Source organism: Eubalaena glacialis, chromosome 15 (assembly GCF_028564815.1).
Source record: "Eubalaena glacialis isolate mEubGla1 chromosome 15, mEubGla1.1.hap2.+ XY, whole genome shotgun sequence".
Taxonomy (NCBI): Eukaryota; Metazoa; Chordata; class Mammalia; order Artiodactyla; family Balaenidae; genus Eubalaena; species Eubalaena glacialis.
This window is the reverse complement of record NC_083730.1, coordinates 76502773-76519161: the sequence shown is the minus strand read 5'-3', so window position 1 is coordinate 76519161 and position 16389 is coordinate 76502773. Positions and strand designations below refer to the sequence as shown.

The following is a 16389-nucleotide window of genomic DNA, read 5'->3' as shown; positions in this document are numbered from 1 at the left end:
GAGAATTCTGCCCAGGGGCGTCAGGTCAAGTTCGATTGCTGGGAGCCTGGAAAATGGGACTGTCTTAAAGGCCAAAACTTTGAGTCTCTTCCTGCATCTTAGGGCTCCCACCTGTTCCTGCTGCCCCCGGGTGCCACGCAGCCCTGCAAACCTGGACAGACCTTAGAGAAAGTCACCTGTCCATCTGCAGTCAGCGCACCCCGTCAGGCCTGGCCAACAAGCCGTCAATAAATCGCTGCTGAGTCACTCATAATCCAACATAAATCACTGCTCACGCCCTATCAACTGGAAAGACAACACTTGGACCACCCCTGATGCTCTAGCGTTCTGGACAAAGAGGGCTTGCTGGACAAATCAGCTGGGGCAGCATCCAATTAAACCAACCAAAATGGGCTGCTTCCCTGCAGGACTGCTCTAACCTTGAGTATGCCAATGTGCATCGGGAGTTGACAGGAGAAGGGGAGCATGGGTAGGGGTCTCCTGGACTAATCTGATCAAGAGGCTTAAGGAGAAAGGCGTGGCATCTTTGGGATGGTGGGCAGTTGCGGAAAGAACCAGAGGCTGGGCATCCAAAGGCAGTTTCCGCCTGGTTGCAAGATCTCAAACAGGAAATCTCACCTCTCTGAGCCTCAGTTTCCACATCTGTACAATGGGATGGTTCCTCTCCCAATGGGTCATTATAAGGATGAAACAAGACACTGGGTGTGAAACTGCCTGGGAGTGTCCCCAGAGCAGGTAATCCGACCTGAGAAGCAGAGTCACCAGGGAGACCTCAGTCGAAGGCGTCACTCATCACCTGGGGGAACTGCAGGAGCAAAGGCTCAGGGGTGGGACCAACAGCCAGTGAGTGACCTGTGTGAGGTCACACAGCTAGTGAGGCAGAAGCCAGGATTAAACCCGGCTCTGGCTGGCCCCCAGTCCAACATTCTTTCCATATTCAAGGGTCCCTCACCAAGGTAGACGGAGCAGGGGTCCCTCAACTTATCACACTGTCTCCTTTGAAGCTGGGGCCCAAGGGAAGCCCAGGAACAACAGCTGGTGTTTCCCGAGTACTCACCACATGCCTGGCCCTGTGCTAAGCACTTAATCTCATCAGTGTAAGAACCATATGAAAAGGTATGATTACTAATTCCCCATTTATTGATGACCACTGTGGATCATCCAGCAGAACGTGGCATGAAGAATAGGGAGAAAGGCTTCAAAGATAGAACTCCTCGGTCCCAAATTGAGCTCCTCCCCTTCCTGAGTCCAGGACCTTAGATAATTGCCTTTATCTCTCTGAGCCTCCACTGACTCACCCGTAAGATGGGTATAACCCACCATATAGAGTTAACAAGGATTAAATGGAATAACCATGCACAGCACTTAAATCAAGCCTGGCAGAGAGCAGATTCTCAGTAAACAGTAACAGTTACTAATCCCATCATTAGCATCATCATCATTGCTGTCAGCAGTATTGTTATGCTCTGTCACTGAAGGGTGAGACATGCATGTACGGTGAGGTCCTCAGTGAGTCACAGCCTCCTGGAGTCTCTGACGAGCAAGGCTAAAAGAGACGCCAGAGAGTGTCCATCATCCCCATTGGGCAAGTCCTTTCCCCTCTCTGAGCCTCAGTTTCCTCATCTGTAAAATGGGGTAATGGTGCCTACTCCAGGGGATCACTGAGATGGCCAAAGCTCTTAGGATAGTACCTGCACCTTGTAAGCACTGGATAAATGTCAGCTGCTGTTATTACTTATGGGAAACAGAGGCCAGAAAGAGGGGAGGGGCTTTTGCAGGGCCACCCAGCAAGAGTGGCTAAGCCAACCTCAAGTCGGGTCTCTCGGAGGTTCCATCCTCCTCCCCCTGCCCTCCTGAAGCCCGGGGCTGCCGGCAGGGAAGCCTTCTAGCATCAGCCACTTCAGGGGTTTGTGGCTTTTATAATATAACTGTTTAACATCCCACAGCCGCCATTCCAGCTTAACAAATGAATTCAATATGCTTAGAAAATGCAGAATCAATCCTTGCCTGTGGCCCAGAATAGGCCCGGCTGCGGCAGCTGTCGGGCAGGGAGCCAAGCCACCAGCTGGGGGCCTGTGGGCGCGGGAAGGCAGGCGGAGGACAGGGCCCAGGCAGGGCCCAGCCTCGGGGGTGCGGGGCCTGCTCCAGGGCCACGTGGTAATCCTCTCTCAATCCCGCAGCACCGGTGCCAGGGTCTGAGGTTGGCGCCTCGCAGACGGGGACACGGAGGCCCCAGGCCTTGCTCGGGCTACCACACCTCTGCTCACCGAGGCTCTTCTGTCTGGAGCGTCCTCCCTGATTTCCACTCTGTTTGGGAGATTCGGTTCAAGGGTCCCAGGCCCTAGGACCCCTTGGGCGGGGCTGACCCCTCTGAACTTTGGGTGTCTCCTGCCTAGAATTTTCTCCTGGCGTCTCCAGCGTGCCTGTCTGGGTCTCCCTCCCTTGATCAGACGGAAGTTTTGTCTTGGAATGTAAGAACGGCTTTGCCGAGGGCCTACCATCCAATAGGCATAGAGGAGAAGAAGAAAAGGAAGAGAGAAGGAGGGAGAGGAGAGAGAGGAAGGAGAGCAGTAAGGGGGGAGCGGAGGGGGAAGAGGGCGAGTGGGGGAGGAGGAGGAGGATGAAGAAAAGGAGGCCGCGGGGGCGGGGTGGGGGGAGGATGGAGCAGCATGAACGCAGCCACGGCCCAGGTGTTCAGAGAGCCAGACTCCAGTCTCACATCCCCCCCAGGCTTGTGAGGCTGCAGTGAGCCGACCCTTGTGAATACAGGCAGGGGAATCAAGCCGTGTCCATGGAAATGTTCAACCTCAAACACGCCCCCTGGTCCAGCAGGCCCAGGCCCAGGCCACCATGGCTCCAGAACGCTCACCCCTGCACCGCCTCCACATACACGGATGTATGCCCACGTGGCGCTGTTTAGAACCCCCCAAAGCAGGAGACTGCCCAAACGCTCATCAGCTGGAGAAGTGCGACATCGACTGAGGCCCCCTCGCCGGGCAAGCCCTGCAGTTAAGGGAGAGAACAAGGGGCGCTGCTGTGAGCCACGGGCAGAGAGGCCCACGCCGCGCCGGCACGGGGAGAGGCAGAGCACGTGGAAATGGAGCTGGTGTGAACTTGTTTATATTGTAACAGCGCCAGCCAGCCACCCCCGTAGTTGTCACGTGCACAGGTGTAGCTCGTGCTCAGTCTAGAAGGCCTGAGGGTGAGGCCTACACTGGGGACACAGTGACACAGCCACGGCCACTCTCTGCTTTTGAGAGGGACTGCAGCCACGTCCGCAGCCGCAACTGGGGGAAGGGGTCAGGGACTCGATGTGTTACTGTTCCAGCTACTTATGAATCTATGATGATTTCAAATCAAAAAGTTTAAGAGAAAAAAAAAAAAAGCCAGCCTGTTAGGGCAGTGGAACTAGCCTGGATCACACGGTCATGGTGGACACACGACATGACATGACACACTTGTCAAATCCCAGAGAATGTACAACACCAAGGGCGAACCCCAAGGTAAACTGGGGACTTCGGTTAATAACTGTGTATCAGTATTGGCTCATCAGTTGTAATAAATGTCACCTTTGCACCTTAACAACGGTCACCTTTGAGGTCAGGAGGATCAAGGGAGTGGGGGGGACCTGCTTTCGACATTCTGTGTTCGTCTGTATTGTTTCCATTTTTCATAGGAAGACAACTTTACAGTATTATTTGTGCAGTTATTTTAAAACAATAAAAAGAGTAAAGTGCTTGAATATATGGTGATTGCTTTGCGTTGACAGCATCACTGTTACTACTCCCCGTGGCCTTCTGTGCTCAGGGTCTTATCCGGGCTTGGGGAGCATCGGGCCACCTCCTCCTATCCTTGGACGGACTCCCCTGGCTGCTAGATGTCGGGGGGGTGGGGGGGTTCCCAGCAGAAGGTAGGGGGCTGGGTTCCCGTCATCATTACAATCGTCTCTTCTTCCTGCGGGCCCCTCCGGGCTCCCCGAGTTACGGCCCCATCCATTCAGGGACTGATTTCTTTATTAGAACAGGCGCGGAGTGGTGGCCGACTGGCAGCCTCCCTCCATCACTCCATTACAGGGCCCCCCCTGGGTTATACATGGGCCCGACTGCATCATATATTAGGCAATGGGGTCAGCAACAAGTAGACTGGCAAATTTAGTAAAAGACAAATAAATTAAACCTCCCATCAGCCTTCAGAGCCAAAGGAAAGCAAAGCAACTCGGCCATCAAGGCAGATACCGCATCCTTGTTATTTTGGATTCTGAACAGTACTGTCATTTTTATGGAGTAATGAGGGACAGCGGGCAGAGTGACAAAGAGTCTCAGACTTTCTAGGAAGGGTGTACGTCTCTTACAGCTACGGGACCACAGGGATTGGAGAGGATTAAAGACCAGCTTTGTAGACTCAAAGCTTTGCCGGGGAAATGCCTGGATGGTGGGCAGGTTTTCCATTAACAATAATAATAGCAATAACAACAAGGGTGGCCGAGCTTTACACATTCAAACTGAATAATTTAAGCCTCCCAAGGACTGTTATCCCCAATCTACAGATGAGGACACTGAGCCTCAGAGGTGAAGAGAGTCACAGATCACACAGGAGAACTGGGGTGAAACACAGGTCTGCCTGGCCCCAGAGCCCATGCTGTTAGCCTCGATTCCGAGCTCTGCTGCCTCGGTTCTGCTTAGCGGATGCCCTTCCAGATGAAGGAACGGAGACTGGAGACTGGAGACTGGAGACTGGAGACTGGGGACGGAGCTGAGAAGCTGCTCTTAGAGGGGAGGTGGAGGTCCGAGCACCCAAAATGCACCCAAGGGCTGGGCCAGATGAGCGGCCTCACAGAGGAGAAGGACACTAGCTTTGGAGGCACACAGGCACTGATTCTAACCTTGGCTCCACCACGTGGTGCCGTTTGGCCTCGGCAAAGTTACATAACCTCTCTGAGCCTCAGCAGCCTGAACTGCCAAGTGGGAATTCTCTCCCTACCTGTCACGGTTGCCGTGGGAGTTAAAGGAGAGAACACAGGTAAGTGACTCCCAGCCTTGGGCTGACATGCAGGACAGCAAGACCCTGGGAGGATTTTGTTCAGGCAACATTCCTGAGAAGAGGGTCGTGACTGGTTTTAATCTCACGCAGCCAAGAGGTCCCGAGACAAGAGAATTGTTTCTTGCTGCAAAAAGGGCTCCGAGTTCCTCCTTGATTTACTCTCCTGTGGGAAAAGGGTCTTTAGGGGCATCAGAGGATACTGGGGGGCACTGGTAATAAAAGTAGGGAGCAGAAATCCCAGGAGCATCCTCCTGCCATCCCAGCAGGGAGCCGGCAAGTATCTCCAAGCTTTGCGACGCCCTAATTCACAACAGCAGCTCTGACAAGTGCCTGGCACTGAGCTTAGCCCTTGACATACATTTCACTTCATCTGCTTAGCAGACCTGTGAAGTCACTACTGTTTTCAATCCCATTGTATAGGTTGGAAAACTGAGTCTCAGAAAGCTTAAGTTCCTTGCTCAAGACCAACATATGGCCACACCAGTATCTCTCACCCGACATGTTCTCGAACCTCGTCACTCCCCCATCCAGGGTTGGAGTCTAGACTGCCTGGCCCTTGAAGCTGTGACATAGAGCATGGCAGCAGTGACACTGCATGATAGCTGAGGCCAGCTCAGAAGAGGTGATGCAGCTTCCATGCTGCTCTCTGGAAGCTTCCTTGGAGCCCCGAAGCCGCCAGGCCACAAGGAAGCCCGATCAGGCCCACGCTGGGACCCGAGATCTGAGACTCGGAGAGATGGAGGTGCCCGGCTAGTCCCGGCGACTCCAGCCCCACTGTTTCTGGGTCAGCCACCCTCTGACCGCAGCCCAGCCGAGCCCTTCCAAACTGCAGACTCCCAGGAGCTTGGGGAGATAATAAAACGATCATTGTTCAAGCCACGGAACAACATGGGGCTGCCAGGTCATGGCAGCAAGGTCACATGACCAGTCACAAAGCTAGCAAGTGCTGGAATCCTCACTTCCACTTGAGCACAAGACCGTGTCACTCCTGACTGCTCTGACCACTACCCCACACTCTCCCTGGCCCTCAGAACCTTCCTCGAAGCTGTGGAAAGAGCACTGGACTGAGAGTCCGGAACTGGACCCCGGTTCTGAAGCTGCCGTTCACTAGCACAGAGGTTTCACCATGTGCCCTTCAGCAATGAGCTGCATTCCCTGGAGGCTTGAGTTCTCCACCCCGACCCGGCCCATGTCAGGGCAGGCTTTGATGCCAACAGAGCCAACAGATAACAAAAAGCACTTTGCAAAGAAAAGAGAGTCAGGGCTTGCTGAACCCCGCCCATGTGCCAGGTGGGTGGGATGCAGCCATTACCTGACTTACCTGATGTAGAAGGTAGACAGGGTTTTACCATTTTACAGGCACGGAAGCTGCGGTCCAGAGAGGTGAAATCTCTTGCACAGGTTAAATCACACAGCCAGGAGGTGGAGGAGCCTGAACTCAAGCCCGGCTCTGCCCACTGTAGGGCCCAGCGTGTCCCTCCTCCCCCGCCCTCTCCTTGTCAAGTGAGCTCCAGAGAACAACAGTTTGCTGCCATTCAAAACCCATGGGTGCCAGCTGATTGTTCCATGGGCCACATTTTGCCAAAGGAAAGAAACACGAGGCTGGATAAATGGTTCCCTGATGGCTCCTGAGGGACGGCCCAGGCCATGAGTCTTGGTTCACAGCAAACCATCCCGCGTCAAATCACCCAGGGTTTTCTGCCTGCCATACCGAGGCAGCCCCCAGGGCCCCCTCCCACGGCCTTCCCAGGGGACCCAGCAGGGACAGTGAGCCTGAGAAACAGAAAGGAGGTGGAGACAGTGCAGACAGAGGGAAGAACGCGGCCTCTTTATGACCGACCGGCCGAGCCAGGAGCCACCGGGCCTGCCCATGGGACGCAGCCCAGAGCGAAAGCATTACTAGCACCGCAGCCGTGCGTGAGACCCCAGTCGGCTCTCCGCCGCCCTTTCTCCCTCTTCCAGAGGAGGCTCCGGCGAGCCCCGGAACTTGGCGGAGGTCACACACAGCTAAGTAAGAGGCCAAGCTGAGACCTGAACCCAGGACTAGCTGACTTCGAGACGCCCGTGTCGCTGCTCCGCCACATTCTAGGGGGGTGCCCTCTCTGACTCCGACGCTGCCCAGGGCACTGCTGATGGCAGGGTGATCCAGAGCCCCACAGGCAGCCAGCCTCCTGGGGTCAAGAACACCAAGTCATACGGGCTGGAGGGACCCAGAAGGTGGTGGGGGAAGGTCACGGTGGCAGCGCCCTGCAGGAACTCAGGGGTCAGTGGGGGCCTAATGCCACTCCCCCAAGAGAGGAGACTCAGGGGCCCCCAGGAGTGTGCTGGGGCCGTGATTGATTACAATGATTTAATCAATCACGCCTGTGTAATGAAACCTCCAAAAACCCCGAACGATGGGGCTCAGAGAGCTTCCGGGTCACTGAACACACTGGGGTGCCGGGAGGGTCGCACAGTGAAGGCAGGGAAGCCCCTTGCTCTATAACTTGCCCTGCGCATCTCTTCCGTTTGGCTGTTCCTGAGTTGTATGCCTTACGATAAACAGGTACTGGTAAGAAAAGCCCTCCTAAGTTCTGTCAGTCATTCTAGCAAATTATCAAACCAAGGAGGGGTCTGTGGGAGCCCAACTTTATAGCTGGTCCATCAGAAGCACAGGTGGCCCAAACTTATGAACAATGTCTGAAGTGGTACAGTCTTGTGGGACCGAGCCCGTAACCTGCACTAACTCCAAGTAGTATCAGGAGTGGACTAAATTGTAGGACACCCAGTTGGTGTCCGGAGAATCAGAGGACTGGTTGGTGTAAGGAAAACCCCACACATTTGGTGCCAGAAGTGTCATGAGTAAAAACAGGGCACCCCAGTGAAAAAGTGACATCACCAGCCCTTGGAGCCTGTGAGGCCAGAAGCAGCGGCACACAGGGCCAGGGAGGCCAGAGGTGTCGTCTCAGAGGTTAGGCTCAGTGCCTGGGCAGACCTGGGTCCAAATCCCACCTCTGGCTTTAGCTGTGTGCCCTTGGGGATGAGGATGAACCTCTCTGGCAGGCCTCAGTCTCCTCATCTGTAAAATGGGCATCTAATAGTTCTCGCTCCTCCTGGGCTAGTCTAAGGCTGTGCAGTGACATCACGTCTGTAAGCACTCAGCACAGGGCCCAGGAAAACAGGTCAATTCTCCAGCAAGGAATGACCCTAACAGCCCTCTGCAAAGTCTAGGGCAGGGGAGTGATCTTTGCAGGGAGACCGGCCGTGGTTCCCAAACTGCACTCTGGAACATACTAGCTGTGTGACGTCAGGTAAACCGCATTCCTCCTCTTATAAAGCCGTGAGCCAAGTCCTGTGCTCACACGTTTGGCACTGACTCATTTAATCCTCATGACAAGCCTACAAAGTGGGTGCCATCATTAGCCCCATTTTAGAGAGGAGGAAACTGAGGATCAGAGAAGCCAAGCCAGGAGGTTGACTCTTGCCCATGGCGCTATCCTTCCTCACTAGGTTATTGTATGAATCCAATCAGATCAAAAGGCACAAGAGAGGTACAAGTGCTTTTGAAACCATCAAACGCGAAACCAATATTAGTGGTGGTTGTCGTTACTGCTGAAACAGTTCAAAAATCCTAAGTCCAGTTATAAGGTCTGAAATCTCCCCACAGGGACTGATATTGGTTTTCAAAAATAGGATCAGGACTTTCAAAATAAGTTAAGGAAGCTGGGTGCGCTGGGAGGAGAGCATCGTTTTAATGAAAAAAAAAAAAAAAAACCCTGATTAACGGAAATGATTCTTAATATATTTCGAAATGATCTGTTATGACACAAAGCAAAGACATTTATATATGACTTTGAAATTCTTAATAGCTGATTTTAGAGCAACCTATTATGAAATCTTCCAAAGCAGAATATATAGTAAGTAAATCATCAAGCAGGCCTCTCAGGCAGACTGACAGCAGCTCCTCTTAAAATAATTTATAAGGTGGTGTGGGGGGAGGCTGGGAGGAATTATTGCCATAATCATGTACTAATAAAATATTTATAAATGTGCCTTTCTCTTTTATCGTTACAGGCAGCTACAGGTATGAGTCCCGAGCCCCCATCAGAGGGGGTGCCCCATGAGCCTCAGGAGAAGAAAGTCAGGCATCGAACTTCTCTGGTGACAGGTCAATAGACTGGGGGCTCCCTTAGCCTCTGTTTTGTCGCATCCGAGGCAGAGAGGGTTCAAGCGTGGCAATGGAAATCGGAAGGTAGGTCCCAACCGCCCTGTCCTCTCCCTAGGCGTTGCTGAGTGCCGGGAGGGAACGAGACTATTCGAGTTGAGCAAAGCAGAGAGGCATGTGGCTGCGACACCCTGGGAGAGTCACCTAACCCAGGCTCAACAGCACAATCTACTGAGGGACCGCCTTGAGCTAGAAGCATGGATGACCTGTCCACCACCCCTCGCCCTGGCCATTCCGTACATACCACCCCACACGTGTCCCTGGCCTGTCACTACAGGTACCTGTCTGCGCCTCTCTGCTTTCCTGGCTGCCGGACATGCTCAGCTCATGCGTGGGGCAGGCTGGAAGGGCAGGGGGGAATGCTCCCCAGGAGCAACCTTCAACCAGGGAGAAGCAGGAGGCGGTAGATCAATATCCCGGCTCCCTCGTCCCTCGGGTAATACACGATGAGGAGACATGTTCTTCAGGGTCTCCCAGAGATCCCCAGAGATACTGGCCCCCCACTTCCCAGAGCTAATCCACTCCTTAAGGCTCCAGCATCACCTGCCTTTCTTCCCTCACTTCCCTACTGGTTCCTCATGATACCCCCTCCCCCAAAGCCTACATGCAATTTTTGTCTCAGGGTCTGCCTCCGGGGAAAGCAGCTTAATTCAGCTTTCTCTTCTTTATTCCATTTAATCCTCACACCAACCCCAGTCTTGGCCCAATGAAAGAAGAGGCCTCTCTGAAGCTCAGAGAAGTTTGGTTTTGAACTCAAATCTGCCTCCCTCAAGTGCCCATAGCCTGGAGTTTTTTCTGGGGGGCTGCGTTGGGCCTTCGTCGCTGCGTGGGCTTTCCTCCAGTTGCGGGGAGCAGGGGCTACTCTTCGTTGCGGTGCGCAGGCTTCTCACTGTGGTGGCTTCTCTTGTTGCGGAGCACGGGCTCTAGAGCACGGGCTCAGTAGTTGTGGTGCACGGGCTTAGTTGCTCCATGGCATGTGGAATCTTCCCAGACCAGGGCTCGAACCTGTGTCCCCTGCATTGGCAGGCAGATTCTTAATCACTGCACCACCAGGGAAGCCCCAGCCTGGAGTTTATTGCACCTAGACCTTCTGAGCCTCAGTTTTCTATTCTGTAAAATACGTTTGCTTCCTTCCACACATCCCCAATCTATAGATGCCTGTGCCCCAACTCTAAACCTTCAACAGCTTTTCTGATCTGAACTGTGCAATGACATCCCCAATCCCAGTCCATTTACAAAGCTGGCTGATTTCCAAATGGTCAGGGCATTGAGCATGGCCCACGGCTGATTTTTGGAAAAGGCAAGTGGCATTTGATTTTTCCATGTTTGCCCAGTTAAGCATGTCTGCCCTTGGCTTGGACCAACTGTGGACTCCCTACCTTCCCTATTTCTGACTCAGCATAACTTCTAGAAATGTCCAAAATCAAATCAGTGGACCAATGCAGCTCAAGGGTATGAAAATCAAAAGAACAGGCCACAAGGCCCACGGGTATGGGAATGGCAGGAATAACATGCCAGCATATTCCAAAGAAGTCTGCTGCCCCACAGAGGAATGGCCCAGAATGTCAGCCAGAGTCAACACATAGCTCCAGAGGACAGACCTCCATGAACACGTGTGTCCATTCAAAAAGTAAATTCCAACTCTATGTTCTGGGCCCAAAGGAAGCCACTCTCTACAGGAAACAGCTAGACAAGGACACAACCACAGTATAAGGTACCATAAGCCCCACGAAGGCAGGAGCCACACTGCTCTCGATATTGACCGTCTCCCCGGGACCTTTCGCAGTGCCAAAAGCAATGGCACAAGAGTCTGGTTAGGGAAGCGAGGAGCCTTGAATGCCAATCCAAGGAATTTTACTTGATGTAGCAGACAAGAGAGAGCCTCGGGAGGAGTCTAAGCAGGGAATGGCACAACAGGTCTACGTTTTAGAAAGGAGCCCAGTGGTCACAACGAGGGTGGAGCCAAGCCATCGGCAGTGACGCTACCGCAATAGTCCAAGCAAAAAAAGGATTAGCAAATACTTAGTCTAAGGTGATAGTAGTAAGGATAGAGAAGTTAGGACAGAAATGCCGTCACAGAAAGTATCTACAGGGCAAGGTCAACGACTGGATAGGGATGGGGGAGGGAGAGGGACGATGAGAACCACTTGGGGAGACCAACTTGAAGCAGGGACAGTAAGCAAACAGACAGTTAAGGATGGCGAGCAGGTTTGGGAGGAGAAGGAGAGCTGGGTCAGCTCCAGCGCATATGGTGTGAGCATCGCCAAGATGTCCAGACAGAAAACATCACCTTTAGTGTGTGGACCCAGCCTTCTCTCACCCGTTTCAGGGTGTCTCTTCTCAGCACAGTAACCACTAGCTACATGTGGCTATTTAAATGTACGTTACTTAGAATTTAATGCAATGAACAATTCAACGCCTCGGTTGCACCAGCTGCATGTCAAAAGCTCGACAGCCACGTACAGCTAGCGGCCACCCTGCTGGACAGAGAACCTCCCCCTATCATCACAGAAAGCTCCACTGGACAGCGCTGGGTGACGCGGTTTGCTTGAAACATCCAGCCCGCTTCCTTCTCGGCACGCCTGGCTCGGCAGCCCCCCTGAGAGCAGTCCCAGAGATGTGGAAGATGACAGGCTGACCCTGTCCCACCTCACGGAAAGAAGGGCCTTATGAGGCACCTGCTGGCGGAGACAGCCGGCAGCCCAGGTGAGCCCGGCGGCAGGCACGTACCTTTGCAGGCCCCCGCCGCACCCAGGTGGTAGATGGCTGCCAACACCCGCCAAATGGCCCTCTGCTCGCTCTCCAAAACGCCCAGCGTCTCCATGGCGCCCTGGAGCTGGGCGAAGGCAGCCGCCGCCCTCTGCTTGCCTTCAGGCTGAGAGCAAGGGGAGAGAGGAAGACAAACAGGCCGTCACGGTGGAGGAAATGCAAACTTGCAAGTGGAAGCAGGGCTCGGTCTGGGGGGAATGTGTGGTCATTTTATGACCATGGTAAATTACCCACGATTAAGCTGGGGAGTACTGACACACAGAACTCAGGCTGCTGGGAAAGTTATAAAAATCATGTCTATCTGACTTTGGAAGGCGACATGATTTTTATTCATTCGTGTGTTCATTCAATAGATTTATTGAGGCTCTGCACTGTGCTGGGCTCTGGAGAGACAGAGATGAGCGAAATCCAGAACTTGACTTTGAGGACCTCTCAAGCTAGAAGTGGAGAGAGACGTAAAAACAACTAAGTGCGAAACTGGCTAAGTGGGGGACTGTGGGATCTCAGAGGAGGGCCTGGCCGATTAATCCCACTCGAGAGAGTCAAAGAGAATGTCGCAGGAGATGAGACAAGATTGTGATTGAAGTCTGAAAGACAAATAGGCAGAGCTGACCAACTGGATGGAATAGAGGCCTGACGGGCAGAGGGAACAACGGGAACAAAGGACATCTTTGGAGACAACAGGTGCTCAACTGAACGTGGACAGAGAAGCAGGTATTTTTGGAGGTGGGGCAGACAGAGGGGGGGAGGAAATAAGCACGAGAAGCTGGCCGGTGCCATGGAGGAGGCCTCAAACACAATATTAAAGGGGACAGGCTTAAAACTCCAGCCACGATGGACAAACACGCATCCCTATTTACACTCCTGGACCCGTGGCAGACAACACCAATCGATGAAGATCCCACAGCAAACCAGCGAGTCCAGATTCTTTTCAGGATGTCCCCCCTTGCAGCCCCACCCAATGATCTGCCTCAGCAACTGAAAGAGACCCTGTCTGCCATCCCCAGGGCACGCAGAGGGAAACTGCCAAAGATTTTTAAGCAGGAGGAAAGAGAAAATAGTATGACCAGATGTTTATGGGTTGTAGGGTGTCACTTTTCCTTTTTCAGATTTATGATCCCAATTATGTTTGTTTTTTTTTTAATAAATTTATATATTTATCTATTTATTTCTGGCTGCCTTGGGTCTTCGTTGCTGTGCACGGGCCTCCTCTAGTTGTGGCGAGCGGGGGCTACTCTTCGTTGCGGTGCGCGGGCTTCTCATTGCGGTGGCCTCTCTTGTTGCAGAGCACGGGCTCTAGAGCGCAGGCTCAGTAGTTATGGCGCACGGGCTTAGCTGCTCTGCGACATGTGGGATCTTCCTGGACCAGGGCTCGAACCCGTGTCCCCTGCACTAGCAGGCAGATTCTCAACCACTGTGCCACCAGGGAAGTCCCCCCAATTATGTCTGATTGAATATTAAAATTAGTCTGAAACTCCTAACTCCACCCACGCCATCTGGCCAAGGAGACGCGACCCAGAAGCCTGCTGGGTTGAGAGGAAGTGAGCTGGGGATGAGAATTCTTCTGTCAATAATCCTCCAACAGATAATGAGGACCTGATTTGCACTTGGCCTGTTTACAGAGCTTGGGTGATGAACTGTAAGCTGTCAAAGCTGGCAGGTCCCCGAATTTTATGGAGTCCAATGCTTAGAGAGGGGACAACGCTTGCCCAAGGTCACACAGCAAGTTAGTATCAGATACAGGATTAGAATCAGGCTTTCTGACTCCCCGTCCAGGCCACTTGTCCCCTCCACTCAAGCCAATTCTTCTAACTGGGAAAGAAACCTGCAAGGATCATCGACCTATTGGGACAACGTCAACGCATGCAGTGACATTGAGAGATTCGCTGTGGAAACATTTCAATTAATAGCAGAAGCATGTTCCACTGATCCATCATATTTCTGGGGCACCACAGGACCACAAAAACCCTAGCAACGAGGAGCTCAACCTAGCAACTGCAGCTGCTCCGCTGGAGCAAACGGAGGAGAGGAAGGCATCTTACCAACATGCTCTTGGTTATTTATGAGATTTCAAAGTAGCAGAGAAAGGACACCAAAAGGACAGTGGCAACACATTTATTATGGCTCCCACTGTCAGCCATGAGCATTTGACTTTAAATTACAGGCAGACCCCATCATCTGCCACTTAGCTCATACGAACAGAAGAATTAGAAAACTTCCACTAAAGCTTGTTTGCTTCTTTGTCTCTCCTCCCCGCCTCCCCCGGTCTCTGCTGCAACAGAAGACACGGAGGGATGAATATATATGCTTCTGATCTAAAGCAATTAGAATCACGAGGGTGTTTACAGTTCCCTAAACTTCTAGGGAGCCAGACACCTCTGCATAATGCCCTGACAAAAGCCAGTCCTTGCCTCAAAATCACGAAAATAGAAATCAGATCAGTGGGATAAATCAACTCACGGCCGAAATGTCTACCAAGAGGAGAACGGATAAACAGTGGGTGGTCCAGCCAGGGCACAGTGATGGGGTACCACGCAGCAATGAAAAAGATCACGTCACTGATCATGCAAGCACGTGTATGAACCCCACAGATTCCACGTGAGACAGAGGAGCCCTGTACAAAAGACCACGCACTGTGGATTCTGGTTATATGAAGTCCACATGTGGGCAAAACTCCCCTATGGGAAGAGAAGTTAGGATGATGACTCAGGTGGGAGGGATGCCTCTGATGGGGTGGGGACTCAAGGGAGCCTTTACTGGAATGAGGAATGTTCTAGATGTTGAGCTGGTGTGGGGTTGCAGGTGCGTGTGAGAATATAATCATCACTGAGTTGTACACTTAAAATTAGTGCTTTCATAAACATCTGACTGTATGTCTCAACTGAATTGAAAAAAAGAAAGTGAAAAAGTAAAAGCTGACTCAGAAGATGCCCAGGCTTTGTCTGATGCAATTAAAGACGCAAGGTTAACCCAAGATGGCAGGTAATTTAGTGCAAAAAATAAAATCCAAAATGTTCCCTCCACATTCAACCGGGCTGCATTTAGAGCACCCAGGAGATTCCGACAATGCAGAGAGAGGCCAGGTTTGGATTTGGAGGCAGACAGAACTGCGTGTTCTCTCGGCTCTGCGTCCCTGCGGTGTGACTGCACAAACCTCTTGCCCTTCCGCTGGAGGCTCAGTTTCCACCAGTGTAGAATGAAAATAACAGCCAAACCTCCTCCCAGGCCACTGTGAGGATTAAATGAGTTGAAGTGCGTAAAGCACCAGCACAGTGCCCGGCACACAGTGGCACTCAGTTAATGCTGGGCTCGACCCCATGCCTTTGCCCAGGCTGTCAGGCCTTCCAGGGACACCTTCCCTGCTGCTGCACAGCAGTCCTTGGCAAGTGAATCAGGCGTGGCCCGTCCTTGAGGGTCCCCCAGTCCAATAAGGGGGACAGATGTGCAGACAGACACTGACAGCACAGGGTGAGTGCTGGGCCTGGGGGGCTCCGGGGAGCGGTAAGGAGCCGACTTCTGGGAAGAAGCACTGAATGAAGCCACCAGCACGAGCAGGAGAAGCGGGTGCTGGGCAGGCAGGCAGGCAGGCAGGCAGGCAGCGTCTCCTAGCAGAAGGGCGCGGGGCTGGAAGGCATGGTGCGTTAGGTGCCAAGCCCCCTGAGGGGGCACGTGCAGGCCGCTCTCACAGGGTGCAGGGCTGCAGGGAGCCACGGTCTGCAGCTGGGCGCTGCTCTCCGGTGGAGGGCGCGGCACCGGGGGCCTCCCTGGCCGAGGGAACCGGCCCCTGGAGTTCTGCCCCTGGTTATAAGCACAGTCCGGGCCCGGGGTCACACTCTGCTTCACGGGGATGTTAACCACACCCCCTCCCCCAGGGCCAGGGTGGGCGCCCCTGTGTCTCTACAACCAACCAAACAACCAACCAACCAACCAACCCACCCAGGCCTGGAAGGATTCCCACGGTTCCAGCCCCTGGATCTGGAGCCGGATCCGGGAGGGAAATGCAGAACACTGACTATTCATTTGCAAAAGAAACGTGGGTGCCTGCACAGGGGGGTGAACTTGACGGAGACCACGGGGAGGGCAGGACAGGTGTCCAGCCAGAGCCAAGGGCTCCCTTTACCTCAACACTGACGGGTCCACGTTCTCTCCGGGCACTGCAAGTCCATTTAAGGAGGGAGAAGAGAAGGGTTACCTGAGCACCTACAATGCTGCACTAGGTGCTTTTACCTTGTAAGGCAGCTGTGAGTCTCTCCAACTGTCAGAGGAGAAACTGAGGCTCAGAGAGGCTAAGGCACTTGTCCAAGGCCACGCAGCTGGGGAGGGATGGAGCCACTATACGCCAGATTCTCTACTGAGCGCCCACCCTAGGGGCAGAC

General features: G+C 53.2%; 1 protein-coding gene across 3 annotated transcripts in view; it reads right to left on the bottom strand.

Annotated features, from left to right (window-relative positions):
• The window catches only part of LOC133075663 (unconventional myosin-XVIIIb-like), an 89303-nt gene that overhangs the window by 56778 nt on the left and 16136 nt on the right, over nucleotides 1-16389 (bottom strand). For all 3 annotated transcript variants that reach the window (XM_061170015.1, XM_061170016.1, XM_061170014.1), the window contains exon 6: nucleotides 11975-12119. In XM_061170015.1, the coding sequence (XP_061025998.1) occupies nucleotides 11975-12119 (145 nt within the window). The remainder of the gene's footprint in view (nucleotides 1-11974; nucleotides 12120-16389) is intronic.